This window comes from Canis lupus, chromosome 2, assembly GCF_048164855.1.
Source record: "Canis lupus baileyi chromosome 2, mCanLup2.hap1, whole genome shotgun sequence".
NCBI classification, from domain to species: Eukaryota; Metazoa; Chordata; class Mammalia; order Carnivora; family Canidae; genus Canis; species Canis lupus.
In genome coordinates this window covers 36,344,498-36,367,990 of record NC_132839.1, presented here as the reverse complement: position 1 = coordinate 36,367,990, position 23,493 = coordinate 36,344,498, and the positions used below count along the sequence as shown (strand labels likewise).

General features: G+C 42.5%; 1 protein-coding gene across 4 annotated transcripts in view; it reads right to left on the bottom strand.

The window, feature by feature from the left end:
- Positions 1–23,493, bottom strand: part of ATP10A (ATPase phospholipid transporting 10A (putative)) — a 190,583-nt gene that overhangs the window by 107,504 nt on the left and 59,586 nt on the right. For 3 of the 4 annotated variants that reach the window (XM_072795450.1, XM_072795451.1, XM_072795448.1), the window contains exon 3: positions 117–333. In XM_072795450.1, the coding sequence (XP_072651551.1) occupies positions 117–333 (217 nt within the window). The remainder of the gene's footprint in view (positions 1–116; positions 334–23,493) is intronic. The other variant, XM_072795449.1, reaches the window with a different exon arrangement.

Sequence of the window (23,493 nt, the reverse complement as noted above, 5' to 3'; positions counted from 1 at the left end):
GGTGGTGGTGGGGACATAAGGGGCAGGATGCAAGTGCTCTGACACCCAGAAGCTAGCATGGGAGGTACCATGTGGATGTGATGCTCAGGATACCCTGAAAGTATCAGGTCACTTACAAGCTCTGAGAAGCCACGGACCACCTGCCGTCGCTTCAGATTGGTCTCTCCATCCAGGTTGGCAGTCTCAATGTGGCACAGTCCATCAGGGTCACTGGAGGACAGCAGCAGAATGTCTGCAGGGATGATCTCATTGCAGCGAAGACGCACAAAATCTCCCACTCGGATTTCTTTCCAGAATCGATTCACATACTGCTTTTCCTCCCTGATAAAAAGACTACCATTAAAAAGACTGGCAGAAGATCAATCATACCTAAATCTGTGTGATGGCACATGCAGCTCATTTAACAAATATATCTATTTTCCAGTATGTTAAAAATTTCTATAATAAAAATATTTAAAAGGGATATTCATAAAGGCCATATATAATATGACTCCATTTACATAAAGTATTCAGAATAGGCCAATCCAGGGACACAGAAGGTAGATTAGTAGCTGCCAATGACTAGGAGGAAGAGAAATGGGGAGAAATTTTTTATTGGGTACAGGCTTCCATTTGATTAAAATGTTTTGGGACTAGGTAGTGATGATGGCTGCACAATACTGTAAATGCACTAAATGTCTGAATTATACACCTTAAAATCGTTAGAATGTCCACCCATAGGTATATACCCCAAAGAATTAAAAGATAGGACTGATATAGATTCTTGTACATCCATCTTCCTAGTAGCATCAGTTATTACAGCCAATGATGGAAACAACCCTAATGTCTAATGCTGAATGAGTGGATAAGCAAAATGTGGTATATATGAACACTGGGAATATGATTCTGCTATGAAAAGGAAGGGAATCTGACACGTGCTACAACATGGATGAATCCTGAAGACACTTTGCTAAGTAGAAGAAGTCAGTCACAAAAGGACAAATACTGTGTGAGTGCACTATTATGAAGGAACTACAAAAGGCAAACGCAGAGCAGAATCTGTCTGCATCTCACTATCCTTCTCCTATCTGCAGTATGAAATAATAATAGATGCATCCTCTTCAACTCATTCAAGAAGTAGATAGCAAGCACATGCCAATCACTCAGAACAACAGCCAACAGTCAGCTTTCAACATCAAGTAGTTACTATTAATAAATTCTTAGATGGAAACCGTATTTGTAGATTTCTTCTTTAGGTTTTTTTCCTACTCTAAAAAAATATAGGCCAATTAATCCTACAAAGGGCATTTTTAAGACTTCCTTCAAGGCTGCTTTATCCGTTTTTATAAATAAGTATAGAAACAGGACTGTATTTCAACATGATATGCTATAAGGAAATTTTAGCAAGAAATCCTCTGGCTTATAGTGTTGAGGGGAAAGAAAAAACACACACCAAAACACATTTCACCTTAACCATCACCTTCTTACTGTTTCCTGTCTCATAAAATGCCTCTCCTCGCCTGAGTTCCTGGAGAGCCTGAATTCAGGCCAGTCTGGATCTCAAGGTGGACCAAGTCAGTCACATCTAAATGACTCCTGAACTTTAGAAGAAGTATTGAGAGTTTTACACATCTATTTAACTCCCACGCTGTGGATCTGAGGAAACCCATGGCAAACTTCCAGGAGCTCCTAGCCATCAGCTGCCCTAGATGTGAAGGGAGAAGTATCCCCTTCCATTTTAAGCCTCTGTTTTCTTTTTCTTCTAATTCAAGGCCCACCAAACCAATCATGTGCAAAGCACAGTTTGGCCACCATAAGACCAACAAAGATAAATTAGATAGCTCTGTATTCAAAAATAATGCAAGGCAAGACCAAACCACAGGATAGCAACCCTTGAGGACTATATAATCAAGCCCACAATGTGAGCAAAGGTATTCTTCCTGGGACAATCCAACACTCCCTACAAGGCTAGGGTATTCTTCAAGACTGCTTCAACAGCTGTGAGGAGGTCCCATCAGCTTCCAGCTCGAGGTCAGCTGGCTCTGAGATAAGGGACAGAATTAGCACTCAGTCATCCAACCATCCTGCTGGCTCACTGCCAGTATGACCTCTTCCCTGTGGACAGACAGCCTTGATGTGTGAAAGATGAAACATTTGAAAATGTTCCTATCTCCTTTTCTAAAGGTCAAACCTTGACTTTATATCATTGCAAGCATTACTTCCTTAGTTTCTCTCCCTTATCATTTGTTGAGAAAGTACAGAGAAATCTGAAAGAGCCCATCCTCTTCCCAAAGAAGTTTCCCAAAGCGAAGTCACTAATTAGTCAGAGGAGGGCAGCATACACCCTGAGAGTGAGGTGGACAGGCTTTGTTGTGATGGGAGTTGCCAGGAGACTGGTGGTAACAGACTTGCCCAGGGAGGGGCACAGGAAGGTGATGACAAGGGGAGGAGCAGAAGTGTCTGTGTTCAGCTTACCTTAACTACATTCCATTTATAGAACTCATCTAATATAAAGTCAGTTTCCATCTGTCTTGGAGTCTTAAAACATTAGCTTGCCCACTCCACTGGAGCACTGTTTTTAAAAAATAACAACTTTGGTGGAGGCATTGAGCCTCCAAGGAGATTCTCACTGTTGGAACACCCCCAACAGATCCCGATGTGGCCATGAACTGCAATCACTGGGTGAGGAGATCTCTGGTGACAGTGCTGGGGAGTGGATCCCTGTGAGCCACGGAAAGAAGAGGAAGCAGGACAGAGGGTGGCTCCAGGATGCCTGAAAGAATGCAGGCTTCTGTGAAAAGGTCCTGCAACTCACAGGAATTCCTACAGTAGGTTGGATCCTTGGAAACCCAAACCTGGGCATCTTTTGTGAAAGAAGAGCAGCATGACAGAACCTTTTGACACCTCAACAGACCAAAGATTCCCCATCAAAGCCCCACTGTCCCATCAACAATTCCAGCTGGAGCATCAGTGCTGAGTCTGGACCCTACACCAACCCCTGCAATGTTCCTGCTTACTTTTCTGTAATTTTTATTATATAATTATATTATATATTAAATATATTGTATATACTCTATGTGCATATATTATATGCTGTTTTATATATTAAAAACTCACCTATAAATGTGTCGATTTTTCAAAATAAGAACATTAATTTTAATGATATAGAAATTTTAAGAAACACTGCCCCATATAAAGAAAAAATCAAGCTAACTTTAAAAGAAAATTAAAAAATAAATTCATACAGATATATGCAATATGTAATATATATTACATATAACACACACATTATATATGAGTAACCCTTCTTCTCATGGACCTCATGAGGAAGGTATAACACTTATTTTTTCCCAGCAACTATATTTGAACATAGGGTCTTACGTTGAAATGCAGTTGGAGGGTGTGGTCCTAATCCAATGTGACTGACATCCTTACAAGAAGAGGAAGAGACACCAGGGATGTGTGCACACAGAGGAAAGACCATGTGGTCACAGTGAGAAAACAACCATCTGCTAGCCAAAGAGAAAGGCCTCAAAAGAAACCCGTCCTGCCAACATCTTGATCTTGGACTTCAATCTCCAAAACTGAGAGATAATAAACTTGTTTAAGCCACTTGGTCTGTGGTGCTTTGTTATGGCAGCCTGAATAGACTAACACCTAGTAACTGCAATTCCCATGACTCCTTGAGAAGGACAGGCTCCCAAGCTACAGTGACAGAGAAAGAGAGGCAGCAGAGAAAGCAGGTAGTGGAGGGCACTGTACCAGGTGATTTATCTACAGGCATGTGTCCCACACTCCCCTACACATCTGTGCACAGGAAAACACTGCAGAGAAGACAGAAATAAATCTCTGACACAATACTACATAACACTGGCCTCCTAATGACACTCTCCTTCAGACTTTAATATGCAGCCGGTAAACAATTTAGAACTGCCTTATATTTCCTTAGGTCAGCAAGGACGCAGTTCAGGGTGGACAGAATGGGTGACCCTCCTCTCCATGGTAAAAATCTCAGGAGTGCACACTGCACCATGGCTGCCCTGTCAACTCTAACCCCCACCAGGGAGGGGCCTGCACTCCTCCAGGAAACGAGGACTCCCTGAGACACACAACTTGTTTTTTTTTTTTTTTTATAGTAGCAAGGTTGGAAATCTCCAAGTCCTCAATACTCTGCATTCCTTCATAGCAATTAGGAAGTAGCACTGTTTAGTTTGCCCACATAATATTCCTTCTAAAGAGAGGATTCTGAGATGGCCCCAAGATCCTCAGATCAGTCCTGGGGTACACACTCCTGCCGCCCCCGAGTGAGGTAGGGACTGTGAATGTGGTGGAAATCACTCCTGCTGATGTAACTAGGGTGACCAATCGGTAGACTATGGGCCAATCAACAAAGAGACCATCTGAGTGGGCCTCACGGAGCCACAGGAGTCCTATAAATCTGGGTCTAAGGCCAGAGACAGGAAATCAGACACTGAAAGTGGCCACATGGCAGCGCTGAGACTGTGGGGTCTCAGTCCTAACCACCACTGGAATTACATTGCACCAAGAACCCAAAGAGCCTAGAAAAGGACCCAAGACTCACATAAAACCATAGGCCCAGCCAACACCTCAATGGTAGCCTCTTGAAACCTTGGCCAGAGGACCCAGCTAATCCATGCCTGGACTCCTGACCCCCAGAAAACAAGTTAATACATCTGTATTCTCTTTTTTGACACACAGATTCATTCCTATTTAGGTGTACATCACGGTGATTCAATATTTTTATACAAAATGATCCCCAAAGTGTAATTACCATCTGTCACCATAGAAAGTCATTATAATATTATTGACCATATTCCCTATGCTGTATACTACAGCTCATGACCTACTTATTTTATAACAGAAAATTTGTACCTCTTAATCCTCTTCACCAATTTTACCTGCCACCTAACCCTGCCCCACTCTGGTAGCTTTATTCTCTATATGAGTGAATCTATTTTTGTTTTGTTCTTTAGATTCCACATATGAGTGAGATCCTACAGTATTTGTCTTTCTTTGACTTACTCACTTAACATAATACCCTCTAGGTCCATCCATGTTGTTGCAACACTGTTTTCAGTTGCTGAGTTGGCAGAGATTTATTGCAGAGCAACAACAAAAAAAATCAATATGCACCATTTCTATTTTCTGCACAGAAGCAGGAGCTAGATGCTCCCCCTTCCTGGCAGCTCAATTTTGGACAGCGTGTAACAAACTAAAGATTCTACCAGGTACCAGAGTTTTATAATCTGCATACTTGAGGAAAAGCTATTCAGCAAGAAAAGAATGCAGAGCAAGATCCAAACGTGTTTTTCTCTCTCCCATAAACTGGAAGCCCATCGAGGGCATGAATAACATATTAAAATGTGGGAAAACCCTGAGGGCCTGGGTGGCTCGGCTGGTTGAACACCTGACTCTTGATTTCAGCTCAGGTTATGATCTCGGGGTCCTGGGATCAAGCCCTACATTGGGCCCCATGCTCAGCAGGGAGTCTGCTGAGAATCTTCTCTCCCTCTGCTCCTCCCTCCGCTCGCTTATTCTCTCTCTCTCTCTCTCTCTCTCTCATAAATAAAATCTAACATGTGGGGAAACCCTGAAAATGTGCAGTCTTGAAATAGCAGCTATGTTATAAATACTACAAACATGGTGCACAATTGTTCCACAGGAATGTCAACTGGCTCTTCTAATTAGCTGCAATTCCCTGCTCATAATTCCTGAAAGGTCTGAACTCTGGTGTGTTGAACCAAGATTTCGAAGTTCATGAGTAAAAAAAGAGTGATTCTTTTGAAAAGTGGGGGGGGGGGGACCTAAAAGGGGTAGAGTGATAAAGATGTCTCATATTTAAAAGATCCACAGATGAAGCCATAGACAAAAGCAAGTCTTTTCTTAAGAAAAGCCTTGCCACTATTTTTTTGTTTTTGTTTTTCTGCACCAACCACCTCACTTTGGGCCTGCTGTTTCCTCAGCTGAACAGTTGAGAATATTAAATAAATGATTTTGAAAATCTGTTCTGAGGCTAATGTGAGCCTTCTGAGATTAATAGATTTCCCCTTCTGGGAAAATCTATTACTAACATTTTATAATTAGTCATGCTGAACTTGGCAATTTTCATCTGAGCCTTTTTTTGTTCAAAACAACAAAACGCAGGAGTGAAAAAATAAGGAAACAAGAGGATAACCAATGACAAATTTTATTTAAAGACAAACAGTAAATAAAATTTTAAGATCCCTTAATTCATCATTTTTGGTTATTTAATGTTTAGGCTGAGTTAAACTATTTATTTGTACTAGTTATGTTTTTTAAGGTTCAATCCCCTAAAAGGAGATACCTGACTTACAGAATTCACAGGAATTACTCTAAGTAGTTGAAAGCATGTTTTCCCTTCAGATCACTGTTCACATAGCTCTTCTTCATGAATACAGGGTTCATTGCTCAGAATGTCTTGTTAATGTTTTATCTTTTGAAAGGCATCAGAGTCAGGACGCCTGGGTGGCTCAGTGGTTCAACGCCTGCCTTCGGCTCAGGGCATGGTCCTGGAGTCCCAGGATTGAGTCCCGCATCAGGTTCCTGCATGGAGCCTACTTCTCTATCTGCCTGTGTCTCTGCGTCCCTCTGTGTGTCTCTCATGAATAAATAAATAAAATCTTAAAAAAAGGCAGAGTTTTCACTCACTGCAATCTTACTAACCCCTCACCCTCCAGTGTTTAAGGTATCTCAGCAATGGCTCAGAATTTTCAACAATGTATCTATAGATATCTCCAATGTGGTGAAGGTGGATATATTGCATAAAACAAACAAACTTAAAGTTTAAAAAAATGCACTTGCAAAAAATGAGGGAATTATACTTTCATCTTTAATGTACTGTTTCCCAGAAGATTTGCATTTAGGTTATTGGCTATCATTTTCACTACCTAATAGTAAAGCAGCTTTTGTTTTTTTAAGGTGACAATAGGTTCCAATTTGCCACAACCAGTCAACATCCCTGGTGACCCACTGCCACTCCTTGTACAAAGACAGTCACAAGAGTAATTGGATCATCACTGCCCTCATCTCCAACCTGGTCTATGAATTCAAGAATGAAATTCTGCTTTTAAGAGTCCTCCACAAAGGCTGCACAAAGAGGCATGCTCATTTCTGATCCCACACACAGGCTAATCCTCTGTTGTCATATGACATGATCATTCAAATTCTGTAACAGTGTAATCAATACAAAGTAGCAACGGGTGTTTGCAGTGCCAGGCTGCCCACAAAATACCACAGGCCACATGCCTGGGGCTGCCACCTGCCAGCTTCCAGGTCATCTTACAGTTGGAGATTATTGCTTCTTCTCTATTTTGGTATTTTAGGAGAGGAATGAAAAAGCTCAAAATGGCTGCAACATGAATACACATTTGGTTTTCTTACCCTTACATTATCTAACAACATGACATGGCCATATTCTATTGTATACTTCCCCTTGCTGTAAAAATGTTAGCTTTAATTCAATGGCAAACTATTTTCACAACTACACATGGGAATCCCACTCCTGTCCTCTCCTCATTCACCACACCCACATCCTACTCAGGTGCTGGCACTGGAGGCACATGGGAGTAATGCGGCACATCTCACTTGCCTCCCGTGCTGTCTCCCTTCTGTTAAAAATGTCTCTCCTTTAATAAAACCAATCAATAAAGGAATATCCTGGGTGAGGATGAGCAAGAAATAAAGTGAGGATGAGAAAGAAGAGATTCAGGGTTGTGTTTTTCAGTTTCTTTTCTTTTTTTGTAAAGGTTTTCACATTACAGTTTTTATGTACAATTTAATGCTCAAAGGAAGAACATTTGTTTTGAATAGGCAATTGGGGACTGATTCCTAGAAGAGGGGACACCTGAATTTAGATCCTAAATAATGAAAAGAATCTTTTCTTTTAAAAATTTTTTTAAAGATTCTTTTTCTTAAATTTATTTATTCATGAGGGATATAGAGAGAGGCATAGACATAGGCAGAAGGAGAAGTAGGCTCCTCATAGGGAGCCCGATGCAGGACTCGATCCCAGGACCTGGGATCACTCCCTGAGCCAAAGGCAGACGATCAACTGCTGAGCCACCCAGGCGTCCCCCTTTTCAAATTTTTTAAAAGATTTTATTTATTTATTTGAGAGAAAGAGAATGAGTCGGGGGGATGGGCAGAGGTATAGGCAGACACCCCACTGAGTGCAGAGCCCAACATGAGGCTGGAGGCAGGGCTCAATACCCAGACCCTGAGATCATGACTTGAGTGGAAGTCAGATGCTTAACTGACTATGCCACCCAGGTGTCCCACAGATGAAAAGAATCTTAGCCTAAACCATACCCCAAGGGGACTACTTATACTAAAGAATGGAATTTAGGGAGAGGCTAGAAGAGCACTGCCCAAATCAAAGATAAGGCAGGGTTGAATCAAAAGAAGTCAATTCAGAAATAGAAACAGGAAGAAAGGATGGGCATGGAAATTTGACTATAATCTATATGACTAGACACCCACCATGAATGATTAGATGAGAATGGGCATATGATAAATAGACATTTCTCCAAGGAAGACATATAAACTGCCAAAAGACACATGAAAAAATGTTCAACATCACTGGGCATCAGGGAAACACAAATCAAAACCACAATGAGATACCACCTCACACCAGTCAGAATGGCTAAAATCAACAACACAACAAACAATGGATGTTGGCCAGGATGTGGAGAAAGGGGAACCCTCTTACATTATTGTAAGGAATGCAAGTTGGTACAGCCAACTCTGGAAAACAGTACGGAGGTTCCTCAAAAAGTTTAAAATAGAGCTACCCTGCAACCCAGTAATTACTCTACTAGGTATTTACCTCAAAGATACAAATGTAGTGATCTGAAGGGGCACCCGCACCCCAATGCTTATAGCAGCAATGTCTACAATAGCCACACTATGGAAAGAGCCCAGAGGTCCATCAACAGATGAATGGATAAAGAAGATGTGACACATACATACAACGGAATATTACTTAGCCACCAAAAAAAAAAAAAAAAAAAAAAGAAGAAGAAAAAATCTTGCCACCTGCAATGACATGGATGAAGTAGAGGGTATTATTCTAAGTGAAATAAATAAATCAGAGAGGGATGCCTGAGTGGCTCAGTGGTTGAGCATCTGCCTTTGGCTCAGGGCATGGTCCCAGAGTCCTGGGATGGAGTCTCACATCGGGCTCCCTGCATGGAGCCTTCTTCTCCCTCTGTGTCTCTGCCTCTCTCTCTCTCTCTGTCTCTCTCATGAATAAATAAATAAAATCTTTTTAAAAAATCAATCAGAGAAAGACAATAATCTTATCACTTCACTCGTGAAATATAAGAAACAAAACAGAGGAGCATAAAGGAAAGGAGGGAAAAATAAAAGATGAAATCAGAGAGAGAGAGAGAGACAAACCATAGGAGACTCTTAATCATAGGAAATAAACTGAGGGTTGCTGGAGGGAAGGGGGGTGAGAGGATGGGATAACTGGGTGATGGGCATTAAGGAGGACACATGATGTAATGAGCACTGGGTGTTTTATAAGACAAATGAATCACTGAATTCTACTTCTGAAACTAATACACTATATGTTAATTAATTGAATATAATAAATAAGAGAATGGGCATGTGAGTATCCACATCTCCAGCCCTGGTGGATGTAATGTGGGAGCCACTGACCTTACACAGGGGTGCGTCTGCTGTGGGAAGGAAGAGAGTCCAATTGTGGTATCTTCAAGGCACTAGTAGCGGATGTGGGTTGGCCTTGTAGGGGATGCCCACAGCTTGGAAGACAAAGGCAGATAAAGATAGGAATCTGGAGCTTTATCTCACTAAGTCCTCACACAATCCTAACACTATATTCCCACTTAGAGAAATAAAGATGGAATGACCTAACCAAAGTCACAAGCCAGGAAGACAAAGGACCAAATCTCCAGGAACCATGAAGCCTCAAGGGCCATTTGCTTTTGAAAGCACTTCTGATCTGGTGTCCTAACAGAGGAACAACTACAACTCCTAAAGGAGTTGTCTATTGACAACTTTGCAAAATTCCAAGCCAAAAACTTATTTTTTTCTTTTAAATTATGCAGCCCAGAGACCAATGTAGTCTGAAAGTAAAATACTGATATACTTGAATAAGGGTGGAAAGGCAAACAGTCCTAGACCTCTGCAGTGTTTGACACAGATTTCAGTCCATTTGTCTGACCGTCTGCTTATTTGCAAACAACCAGAGCAGCCACATCCAAGGTTAGAAGTCACCAAATTGTGGTCTCTGCTACAAACTGGGAAGTGTGTCCTAAATGGGCCTTGGCAGATTGAGAGATGAGCTCATCCCTAACTGCGGCCAAGAGCCTCTGAGCTTTGGCAACCTGGACACCACCCACTTCGGACTTCTGACTCTGGGGACACCCCTCTGGGGCTGAAGGGCAGTCAGTGGGTTGTCACTGGGGCAGGAGAGCAGGGTTTTTTGCATGGCTTTGGAATGAGCTGGTAGCTTTGACAAGGGCTCCCAACTTGGGTAGGGCACACATGGCACGGCTGGAGACAAGGCTATTGGCCAAACTGCCCATTTTCAAATTCGCTAGCTCGCCTATGGCAGGCATGTTACAGGTCACTTCTAGGGAAAGCTGCCCCCACCTTTCTTGAAAACTTCTTCCCCCAGAGAATATTTCCAAACAGTACTAAGCAGCTGACTCTGGAATGATCAATAATGAATGATGATGCCTCACATCTGGTCACTGCTCCCACCGAGGGCTTGAAACCCCAGCACAGGCACTGTCTTGCCTCATAATGACGGTTAAGTCATTCTGGGGGCTCAGAAGCCTGAACTTCAGCACCTCAGGTGCCTGGTCCATAAATGGAAGTCTGTCTTCCCACAGAAACTGTTCACACCTATCTCCCAGCAGCCCTTCATTCTGGTTGCACAGACTTCCTGTTCTGCAGGTGGGCATCAGACCATCCACAAGGACCTTCAAATTGAGCAAGGCCACAGTCTCTATTTTGACATCACTTTCCATTTTTTTTTTTTGTGCATGATTTTCCTCATTATGCTTTTGAAACAAGAGATTGACTTTGACTAATAAAATCAGAAATATTACACGTGAACAAGTTACACCTTACAGTTAAATTGTGGTTTGGAGTTAAAGCAAGAGCTGCTATTTTGTTTTCTTAACTTAGAAAGATGGCATAATCATTCATTGCAGTTAAGTAAAATAGAGCACCCAGATGAGTAGAATCACAGTGAAAATAAGATTGCGTGCTCAGCACCATTCTTTACTATTTCATTGGCACAGAACAATTAATCCCTGTAAAAAGAGAGTTCTTTTCCAAACATCAAATTGACTCTGGCCTCTCAGTTTATCACAGTTCCTGTGATAAAGGAACTCATCCCATGGATGAGACAGGCTTGTTGCAACTAAACTAAGTTCTGTTACATCTGCTAAACCAACAAAAACAGTTGGTAGAAATCTCTGGATGCTTTGCATCTTAGACAAGAACTGAATCCATATTCTTCCTCTCTTGAATAGTTCAAGGCTGAGCTATGTTCAAATGTAAAGTATATATAAAGATCCACAGAACACATTTTTAAGAAAAAGAGAAGACCATGGAACAAACCTAACATGCAAACCAACTAGACTGCAACATCCCCAGCCTGGCTGGACTTTAGGACTCCTCGGGCCCAGGAAGGGGAGAGCAGCACAACACGTCTGAAGCAAACAGAATGAAGGAGAAACCAGGACACGGTGAGGCAAGCCCTAAATGGGAGGTTCACGGCAAGTGATCCAAGAACCTCGTGGAATAATCATCAGTGCCAAGGCCCAATGCCTTGGGGATAAGAAAATCCTCCATGGAAGTTATTTTTCATCTTGTAAACAAATGAAGGCGTGTGTGTGGAGCACAGAGAGAGAGAGACACAGACAGGAAAAATTCTCACAGCACTTTAAAAAGATCCACTGAGACTCTAAAATTATCTCAAATTTAATAAACCCTCATTTACACAAAGGCAGAGAAATGAAGAGCCCAGAATGAGAGACAGTGGCTTTAAAGCAGGAGTTCTCAACCTCAGCACAGATATTTGGGCCAGATAATTCTTTTTTTTTTTTTTAAGATTTTTAATTTATTCATGAGAGACACAGAGAGAGACAGAGAGACAGAGACATAGGCAGAGGCAGAAGTAGGCTCCCTATGAGGAACCCTATGCAAGACTCAATCGATTCCAGGACCCCAGGATTACAACCTGAGCCAAAGGCAGCCGCTCAACTGCTGGGCCACCCAGGGGTCCCTGGGCCACAGAGAGCTAGCCACCTTGCCTTACAGGATGTTAAGCAGCATCCCTGGCCTCCACCCAAGAAATGCCAGCAGTGTGCCCCTCCCTACAAGCTGTAACAGCTAAAAATGGCTCCAGACATTGCCAAATGCCTCCTGGGGGACAAAATCATCCCAGGTTGAGAAGCACTGCTTCAAAGCACCTGTGACAAACATTCTAGAAAATGGATTATCAAGTAAACGTTAACTAAACCAACATATTTTTTAAATCATATACATGAGAAGTCAGCAATGAAAAAGAAATGGCAAAATCTGCCACAGGAACTTGACCCAAGTATGTTGCACAACATCCAGAATGTGTCTTCTTTCTACCCTAAGTTGAAACATCTGCTCCTCTGGTGAGACATGCTAATGGCTTTTCAATTTAATACTAAAAGTCAAAGGCAGTGAGAAGATCTTTGGGAGTGGTTTTCCTGCAGTTAATCTTAATGATTAGCAAAATTACCAAAAGTATGGTAGTTTAACCCATATGTATGAAATGTATTTTCTAAAATACTTATTATTCCAGATGTCTTCTAAAAGCTACATGCATAGTAAGAAATGCTCCAGATATATATAGAAGCACATGTGTGCATGGAGAAGACTGCTCAAATGAGTCTATACTGAGCCCTCTGAGATACAGTCAGAAAATGCAGAATCTCCCATGTAACAAGGGCCTCAGGCTTCTTTAGAATGAAGGTGAGGTAGATGAAGTTTCCCAGCCTACACTGTATTATGCTGGGACCGCACAATTATTTGCTACAATGCAGCACTGCCTATCCAGAAGAAACAATTTTTCTCAGGAAATATACTAGCCTGTGACAGCAAAATGATACCTTAAGCCAGATCACTTAGAAAACCCCTGGTGAGTTTCAACTTTATTTTTTTTTTGGACAAATCATTTCTACTGCAGTCTTTTCTGAATTTAATGGGACATTCTCAAAAATAATTCCTTAGATATCAAGACCAGGGTATCAGATTCGTCATCTCAATAATAATACGATTACTGCCGTTTGAAGCATGTAATAAACACTTGGGGCACACTTTTAGAGTTGCCAAGGTAATTTCTACTACAGTAATTCACTTGTTGGTATGATATTCTCACAAAATGGGCAGAAATAATATGATCCACATTCTGGCAGGCAATGCCCTAAAGCTGGAAGAGGTCCTGTGTCTTTAATAATTTTAAAGGCACCAATTACATTTCTCCATTGGTATCTTAGAGTACCAGCCCCCTTATTTCTGTAAGCAACAGCTGCTTCATTTTCCAAAATCCTCCCTTTCCAGTTGAAAAGGTAGGAGAGGGCACTCTAGCTTTCTATCTGCATCTCCCTGACTTATTCTGCGAATTAATGCCTATGTTCCCCTCATTTTTTCTATACTTTTTGCTTCCTTCTTGACAATTTGTGAGAACTTTCATATTAAAAATATTCACCTCCTTTCTGTCCTCTGCCTTGAATTTTTTTTCTCTAAAGTATTACAGTTTTTATAATGTTTATTTGTGGCATATTTTGTCATATAACAGTTAAAATTTTTATTTAGTTACATATGCCTGACCTTTCTAGGCCTAACTCAGAAAATCTCCTGTGCCCCTGGCTGTAATGTGGCTTCCTTGTTTTGGGTGATTGGGGGTAGGAATGCAGAGTTCTCTTCATATTTAAATGCTCAAACCAACTGATATTCATTTTTATAAGGTACAATCAAGGATCCAATGCTATTTCTTCCACATAGCCAATTGTATAAACACTAATTATTAAATAATCCTTTTCCCATTGAACTTAAATACCTACTTTAAAATTCTCACATACAGTATCGGAGGTTTATCTATTGTGTTCAAGCAATCAGCGTGTCATTTTTCCTGTCCACACCGTGATACTAGTGGTTTGATTGCAGTGTATTGGATCAGCTGCAGCACTGGGTGCCCCCCTCTGGGGGAAAGAGGTCCCAAACCAGCTGGGCCAGCAATGCAGAGTGACTGCTGGATGGGTTCCTTACCCTTACTCTGCAAGGCACCTGCAAGTCGTGTACACCCTTATGCTGCAGCCCAGGTTTCACTAACTGGTACAAAGTCCTTCCTTCATCTTTTAAAAAATGTCTTGGCTCTACTGGAGCATTATAAACCTTTAAGGCCATTTTATTCAGTCCCACCTTCTAAGCAGCATCGCACTACACACAGGCATATCCCCCTTGGGAGTACTGGGATTATGACAGCACTGACTCTCCTACGCAGGGCCACAGGAAGCTTTTCATCGCTGAGTGCTTGCTGACATCCTTCAGAAAGGTACTACACTTTCATAGAAGGGCTTTGAACCTTTCTTTTTAAATTTATTCTGAGGTCTTTTACAGTTTTTGTTCCTACTTTCAGTAGCTGATCTTCCCCACTTCCCTTCTTCAGTAGACTCAGTGCCCTCAATTACTATGAGCAGTTCTTGTTTGTGTGGCCACAAGTGTCGCTGCCCCCAGCTCGATTTCTCTTGTTCAAACCATCTTCCTCCCCCGGGCAGCCCAGCCCCTTTGGAGGAATGGTTACTATTCTTGTTTAACACACCTGGATTCTGCTGTGCTTTCAACAGTGATGGCAGGTCCCCTCCTGTGGCAGGTGAAGTAGCTCCCCAGCTGAGAGAGGAGCACAAACCTTTACCCCGCCTTCTCTGGCAGTCTCTTCCAGCCCCAAGAGCAAGAATGACACCAGGGACCAGGGCATGTGGTTACCCTTGCACGCACTGTCACCTTCCCCACTAAAGGCTAGAAGACTTCTGCAGGCCCAGGTATTTTCCAAGATGCTCTGCTCTGTGGGACTCACCTCAGGGCTTTCTAATGGTGCTCTCCAGTGCCTGCAGCCCATGGCGGGTAGGCTGCACCAGTGCCTTCCATGGCCCCAGATGGACTAAAGACTGCTCCAGAGGCACCTAGCCCCCAGTGCCCCACCCTGCTCAGGTGTGTGAGGGCTGGAGGGGGAAAGGGTTTGTTTGCTGGCTACCATTTCCCCAAAGCTCCCTGCTTCCTCTGAATCAGAATTTGAAGGGTAAAAGTCTTCATTGATGACAAGATCCTCTCCTCCCATTTGCTATTCTGAGGGGACTAAAAACCAGAGCAGCACAGCAGTTTTCTTAACCAATGGGCATGGCAGACTGGGTCAGTGCAGCCCAAACTGTCTGTCACTGCACCACTGGGAAGTCTTCCTAGGGCTTACTGAACAGCACTAACTTCCAGATCGGTCCCTGACCAACAACCTGGGTTTCTCCCTACTATGCAGAATTAGAAATCATGCAAGCAATCTCTTGTCTATATTAAGCCTTTCTAAAAGAATCAGTATAACAACATTTCTCCATATTACAAATGTCCCTCAATTATGACAAGCTACAAAGTTTGGTCAGTAAAAAACCTCAAATAAGCACTGCTCTTGTCAGAGAAAAATAGAGGGAATATTAAAAATAGATCAAAGTATGCTGTGGTGACACAATTTCTTTTGAAGCAGTTTGTATGGTGATATAAGAAACCTTTGGTATTAATAGCTTCAGAGCCAAATTTCAGTGTTCTCTAGTAGAGCAGTAATGGTAGCACTAACCCGGGGAAATTGATTTCACCCAATATTTTTCTGAGAACAATCAACAATGCTAGAATTAGGAAGGAATGGTGAACTCTTTGTTTTCCTCCTTGGGTAAAAATATGGTGACAGTGGCCATGCTGACCATCACCTGCATGTCATCATTTTCGTTCTGTTTCTGCAGTGCCCCTGAGGTGGTGACATACTCATTTTAAGGATGAAGATAATTAAGGTCAGAAGGGGTTAAGTCCATGCCCCAAAACTCACAAGTAGAAGTCAGAAGACCTAGGAGAGGGTCTATGACTTACAACTGTGATCTTAGGCTTCTTCAAAACATAACCCTTGCAAGGTTTGTCAAGGCCACCAATCAGGGATATGGACTTCTTCTGGCCAAGAAAGAACCCCATATATCTCCCACCTGCCCTCTTCCTTTAACTTGCAGTTATAACCTCCTAGCAGGCTCTGACATCTGACACTCTTCTGGTGATGACGGTCCTGTCCTGGTTGGGAGGATTGGACTCTAGAGCCAACTAAATCAAAGTATCTTGGAGGCAAGTGTTCCTGAGGTGCCAGGTTCAGTCTGTGGTTTGTGATTCAAGGGCCTGGAGTCGAAACTAAGGTGACTCCCATCTCTGAGGCTAGTGCCCTGGGGTGAGAGTCATAGGTGCCCACCCAGCCCCCACTGCCTGCTGTCCTCCTGCAGCCAGGAGAGCTTCAACAGGCCCAGGAAGCCCAGGAGACACTGTCGTGCAGGTCATTTGTCAAAGAGAAGGGACTAAGTCCCCCACTTCACATGGATGACAGAATGGACATGTGAAATCATGACTCTTGAAATGTACCTGGTGGGGGAAGGATGGAGATCCCCTGTCTCAGCCTGCCTATAGACATCCTAGCAAATGACCAAGGACACATTGGAAGGCAGCATGGAACAATGAGAAGATTCAAATCAACAGGAGAAAAACCAGGCTCTTTCTGATTTTCTCCTTCCTGCAAAGTGCCAGATTCCAATCTGGTGAAACAGCTTCCAGATCTCCACTGCTAAAGTGGACTGGATGACACACAAACACTAAACAAAAGAACAAACTTTCTCCAGATCACAGGAGCAAAACCCAATTCTGTGGTAGCTGCCTGACCACTCTAGCCAACCATCCCTTCCTCCTCCTCAGAAACACATACAGTGCCACTAGCACATGGACAACAGATAGACTGACCCCACTTGGAGTCCCCAGTAATGCAAACTAAGCCTTGTTTAGTGTGGAAAGGCCCAGTAATGTAAAACTAAGCCTTGTTTAGTGTTCCAGCCCACTCTGGAACATTCCCTGAAGCTTCCTACCTGTCCTAATTAAATCCACTTTACTTCAAACACCAATACTCACAGTAACAATGTTAAGCATCTATTTCTTATTTACTTGTTTTATCAGTTTTATTACCAGTATTTCAATGACACCAGAGACTGTGTTTTTACAGAGGTAAAATCCATGCATTTAGTATATTCTTGGTGTTTGAACAACTGGATGACTGCACTATCCTTTTGTTGTCCCTGACTAGAGCTTCAGCTGCAGGCCAAGAGTTTGGTGAGCCCTTGTGGGTGAAAAGAAAATGTGTTTCCTTTTCGGTAACTAACTTGAAGAAAAGAAAACCCTTTGGAGTGAAGGTGTGGAGTGTCCCCAGGGAGATGGGCTGTATTAGGGGATTTATCCTACATGTGCTCCCCTATACGCTGTTGGGTACACACTGGGAGTTTAGGAGGCTACTCAGCCAGCAGCTCCCCAGACCCTCAAGGCGGTAGTCATGCACAGTGGACAGGGTTGGATACCCCTCAGCAGCACCTGGGCACACAGCAGGAGGTGAGTGAGCTGAGAAGTCAGGGCAGAACCAGGCCCCACACTGGCCTCTGATACGGCACTTGCAGTCTGCACAGGCAGTCATGTCTCTGAGCCTCAGTGTCCCTATCTGTAAAGTGAGGACACCAGTTTCTGTGACAGCATCGTGGGTGGTTGGGGAACAGGTTTGTTAATGTGAGTAAGGCAGCCCTGAGCTGCTTCTGTATGCAGTCACGGCTGCTGTGAATGCATCTCAGGTGTAAGCTTCTGGGGGACAGTGCAATCCCACAGCCTTAAAATGCTGATTCTTATTCAGGTCCCAGGTAGCCAACATCTGGGCCTCAATTTGCTCATTTTGGTAAAACTGTTCTATCTGGCATGGAAAACTACACATCCTAGCTCTATAAAGCACCCTGGCCCTGATACCACTATACCTACAGCTTACCTGGCCAGCTGCCCGTTCCCACCACTGAGCAGGAAGGGCATCACAATCCCCCCTTGGGGAGTCCCTCACACTAATCTCTGAACCCTAAAGTGTCTGCCAGAATACAAAAGCCACTATAGCAGCAAATCTCCTATGCTATGAATTCATCACACTGATAACTGATCCAGGTTGGTGAGCAGCCAGCCACACGCCTTTGGCTAAAGGCTCCCAGTATTCCAAAGGGAAGGATCTCATCTACATTTTTATGTCAACACAGGGAACATGCACTCCACATGAGGGAGGCATGTGGCCTACTTAGGTTCAGTACCACATACAAAGCCATCTTTGTTCACCAGAGAGACTTTTTAAATGATTTTCCTGTTTTAAATCAGTAAAATGTTGCTTTTGGGCCAAGACGTTATTTGGGAACTCTCTGTCTGGATGCTTTTCTTCTTAGAACAGAACAGAAATTGGGCAAAGTGCACTGTGGAAACACTGGCATATGCCCATCTCCACAGTACAGACTGTGTTGTCTTAACATCGCAAACACAGAGTTGGGCTTTCCTCTTTGAAAACTGAAATGAACACATTGATAAATATCCGGGCAGATTTTCTCAGTCCTGAGAACCCCTCTCACTGCAACCTAGGGCTATGTGGACAGTCTATTGAGCCAGGTCAATAATATCACAAATCAAGTTTCCTATGGCTGCTGTTAACAGATTGCCAGAAACTCAGTAGCTTAAAACCATACAAATTTACTATCTTAGAGTTCTGGATGTCACAATCCCAATACAGGTCTCCCTGAGCTAAATCAAGGAATCAACAGGGCTGTGTCCCTCTCTGGAGATTCTAAGAGAGAATTTGTTTCCTTGCCTCTTCTAGTTTCTAAGAGGCCGCCCACATTCCTTGGCTGATGACCTCTTCTTCCATCTTCAAAGCCAACAATGGAGGCCAAGTCTTTCCTACTGATTTGCCATCTTTCTGGTTCTCTTTCTTCTTTCTTCTACCTTATGGGCCTCTGTGATTACACTGGGCTCACCTAGAAAATCCAAAAGGATCTCCTTATTTTAAGCCTAAATGATTTTAACTACTTTAATTCTACCTTGCCATGTAACCTAAAATATTCACAGGTTCTGAGGATTAGAAGATGGACATATTTGGGGAGGCCATTGTTTTGCCTGAAATAAATCACAGACCAAAATTTGGTACATACAACTGCATTGTACATATGAGGAAAGTGTGATTAATATTCAATGGGGTGTGCCATTTTAGGGATCTCACCAGGAACTTAGTTTCCACCTGGTGTCCACATGACCAAGGGATCTTTTTCAGGTGGATAATTCCTGATAAGGCAAAGCCAAGTCTCAGGAATACACCTTCATCTGGCCCCCTGGGGGTTTGTTTCCCTCAGGGGTCCGAAGGGAAACAAATCATTAGTAAGAAGGTAGGTAGTGACACTGCAGACCGTGCTGGTCTTCTTCCTCCCAGTCTATCATAATGTCTCCTCTAACACTTGAATTACACTTTTCCACCTACACTCCTTTTTTTTTTTAAGATTTTATTTATTCATGAGAGACACAGACACACACACACACACACACACACACACAGAGGCAGAGACATAGGCAGAGGGAGAAGCCTGTTCCATGCAGGGAGCCTGATGTGGGACTCGATCCCAGAACTCCGGGATCACGCCCTGGGCCGAAGGCAGGCACTACAGCGCTGAGCCACCCAGGCATCCCATGCTCCTTCTTTCTTTCATCTGTTGAAATATCAAGTTGGTTCTGCAGGGCTCATGCGAGGTGCTAAGGACACATCAGGTGTTAAGCAAGGTGGGTCTGCCAATGTCCTCTTGCCATCTGGGCATCTGCACATTTTCTTTGCTTCTTGGCTACAAGGACTGTGCCTCTAGAGCAATTTACTCACTCAAGGGTTCTCCTAAGAATCAAAATAAGCAGCCTAAATTCCTCTGTCTTTGTGAGTCCATATGAACCAGAGTTTGGCCCCAGTGTAGCTGGCTTTATCCTCAGGAAATCCAGTTCCCATTTGCAAGTGGCTCTGTCATCAGCACTTATCCCATTAAGGATATACATTCTTTTTTTTTTTTTTTAAGGATATACATTCTTAAAACTCCAAAGCATCTTGCCAATCCTGTTTGTACTTGCAAGATGGCTCATAATGGACGTGCCAGCAGGGGAACTGAATAGTGGATTCAGAAAACCTGACAGTGAAGGTCACTCAGTTTTGGCCACTCTGGGCAGTTCCCAAACCTCCATGGGCCTTGGCTTCTCTGAGTATAGAATGGAAGCAGCAGCTTTCCTCCCAGACTCAGGCTTGCATGTACTTCCAACGCCACCTACATGTTGCCGGTCTGTATTCACAATGCTCTGCCCCCAAGACATGTGTGGGCATGTGTATGTGTGTGTATATCTATATGTATGGGGTGTGTGTGTGCACACATGCACTTGCAAATAGGTATATACATCAAGGATATACACATAAAAGAGACATCAAAATAGAGGAGAAAGAGCATGCGACCTAAAATAAACAGCAACTGCTCAAGTTCATCTCTGCCATTGACTGCCTGGGTGCACCATCCAACTTCTGTAAACATGAACATTAAGTCATCTTATCTGTAAAATATGGCTAATGATGCAAAGCAAATTGCCTCTCAGAACTGTCCCTGGGAAACAAATCAGGATTTTCCTAGCAAACATCAGGTATTTGTTGAATATTTAATATATATATTCAAATAAAAGTTTCTTAAATAGTTGAATGATTCTGAAATTTCTTCTAAAAGTATCAAATATTACAGAAATATTAGGAATTTTAAGTATTAGCTTTTGAGATTTGCTTAAATTATAATAAATCCTGGGTAGGTAAATGCTCTTGGTTTGGAAAATAGGCAAGAATGGAGGAAAAGTAAAAACTCTTTTGAAATATAAAGTGCATTGGGTCACCTGGGTGGTTTAGCAGTTAAGCATCCAATTTTTGATTTCAGCTCTGGTCATGATCTCACGGTCATGAGATTCAGTCCTGTCACTGGGCTCAGGAGGGTGTCTGCTTGAGATTCTCTCCTTCTCCTTCTGCCCCTCCCATACTCATGCACATGCTGTCCCCCTCTCCCAATAAATAAATCTTTAAAAATTTTTTAAAAAGAAATATAAGGGGCATTGCTAGAACAGTACATCAATGGTGGTCCATGGGGATATTCTTGGAGAAGCCGGCTCCAATTTCAACACATGGGCCCACATGAGCCTGCTGGGTCCCTACTCAATGAAACACTCCAAGCTTGATTTTGGATTACTAGTTGAGTCCCTTTGACCCACTTTGCAGATGCAATCTGTCATACTCAGCCGTACACGGGCATCGGAGCCAGTACCTCAAAAAGGATTGGAACTATACTGCCACCTACATGGCTTTAAGTTCATTCTACTGTGCCTAAGAGTCATGATCTGGGAAAAGAGATACCACCTTTATTTTTTAAAAAAATCCTTTATCATCATCAATATTTCAGTACTTGCATTTACTTTTAGTAAAAAAAAAACACACCTGCCCACTGCAGCACACTTCACATTTACTTCTATACTCTCTCTGAGTTGAAACAGTAATGAATTGACTATACATAGATCTTGAGGAGAAAAATAATGCATTAACATACAAGTACAGTCCAGATAAAAATCAGTCTTATAGCCCAAGAAATGTGGGTCATGTTTCTCTCTAGCACCTTTTTGGGTCCACAGACTGAAGGATTATGTTTATCTTCTAGGGGAAGAACACAAGGAAATGTTAAATCCATAGATGAAATATGAAGGTTGGGCTATCTTCCTTCCCCAAACTCATCTAACTCTAGGGATTGCCCAACATTTGATAACTTGCTTCATGAAAATAATTTTCTACCTTTACTAAAAATAAAAGACAAAAATAAAACCTGTAATTCTTATAATTCCCAAACCAACCAATTAGAAAAAACAGTATTTTGGAATCAAAGATGGAAGGCACATATCATATTTATTTCAACTAATTTTGCCAAGAAGTTTATCTTATTACATGTGGTCCTTACTGCATTGAGAAGCAGCAGTGAAAACTGCTGAAGATGATTATTTCTATACAGAAGACTAAATGTCCTCTTGGCCATGCATAGAACAAGTGATTTTTCATTCATTCCATGAACTACACCAAACAGCTGCCCTAACACATTCTTTTCCTCCTCCCTACCGTAAATGTTTCCTTTCCCCAAGTCATAATACATTCTTTCTCCAGGAATAACTGAAGGGCAAGCACATATTTTTCTCTACTGCATCTAAATTACAGTTCTGACCACAGCTTATACCTCAACACACCCATGTTTCCGTCAAACAGATGGGCCTCCACCACAGCTCAGAGTGTAGCTTTTTATTAGGCAACAAAAGAGCAAAAGGGACGATTTGAGAGGTTCTCAGAACTTTTAAAGAATGACCATAGTGAGTGTGAGACTAGCAAAACCTCCTTTACTCACTTCCTCACTTCGTAGAACCTTTAAATTTTTCAAGAAGTGGCTCAAATGCCTTCTTATCTCTACTGCCAAGTACCTCTGAACTCTTGAGGTGATCATGTGCCCAGTCTCTGAGCACCTGCACCCCAGGCAGGGAGGCCAGGCAGCCAGGTAGTGCCCTAGACTGACCATGAGCCTTCTCACCCACTCTCCTGCAGCCCTGTGCACAGCCCTCTCCCAGCTGGTCTTCAGGCCACCCATCCCCACACCCACCTACAGCAGGCCTACCAGACATGCTCTGGCTGAATGAAAGAAGGCTTTGACAATTCTTGTGACAGTCAAGCATTCTTTATGGGATAATTGGTTTTTTTTTTTTGGGGGGGGGTAATTGTTTTAAATGAAATCCTAATTAACCAAATGTTTTTAAAAGGAAAATGCATTGATTGGTGTCAGTTGAGACACTGAAATGACTTCCTTATGAATTCTGTAGCTGTCTTTATAGTAGAGATGAAGGTAAAATCTGATTTCTTTGAGGGAGACCACGGAAGAACATATCAGTAAGAAAAAAAGCAATAAGCAATCATCAAATAACACTTAAAGCTAAATATATTTACCTTTCAAATGAGTCAAATAAATCAGGTTGATAGATCATACCCCCTCTTAACTGACTTACAGATGCAATGAAGCGCCGGGACACCTGCACCCCGATGTTTCTAGCAGCAATGGCCACAATAGCCAAACTGTGGAAGGAGCCTCAGTGTCCATCGAAAGATGAATGGATAAAGAAGATGTGGTTTATGTATACAATGGAATATTCCTCAGCCATTAGAAATTACAAATACCCACCATTTGCTTCAACGTGGATGGAACTGAATGGTATTATGCTGAGTGAAATAAGTCAATCAGAGAAGGACAAACA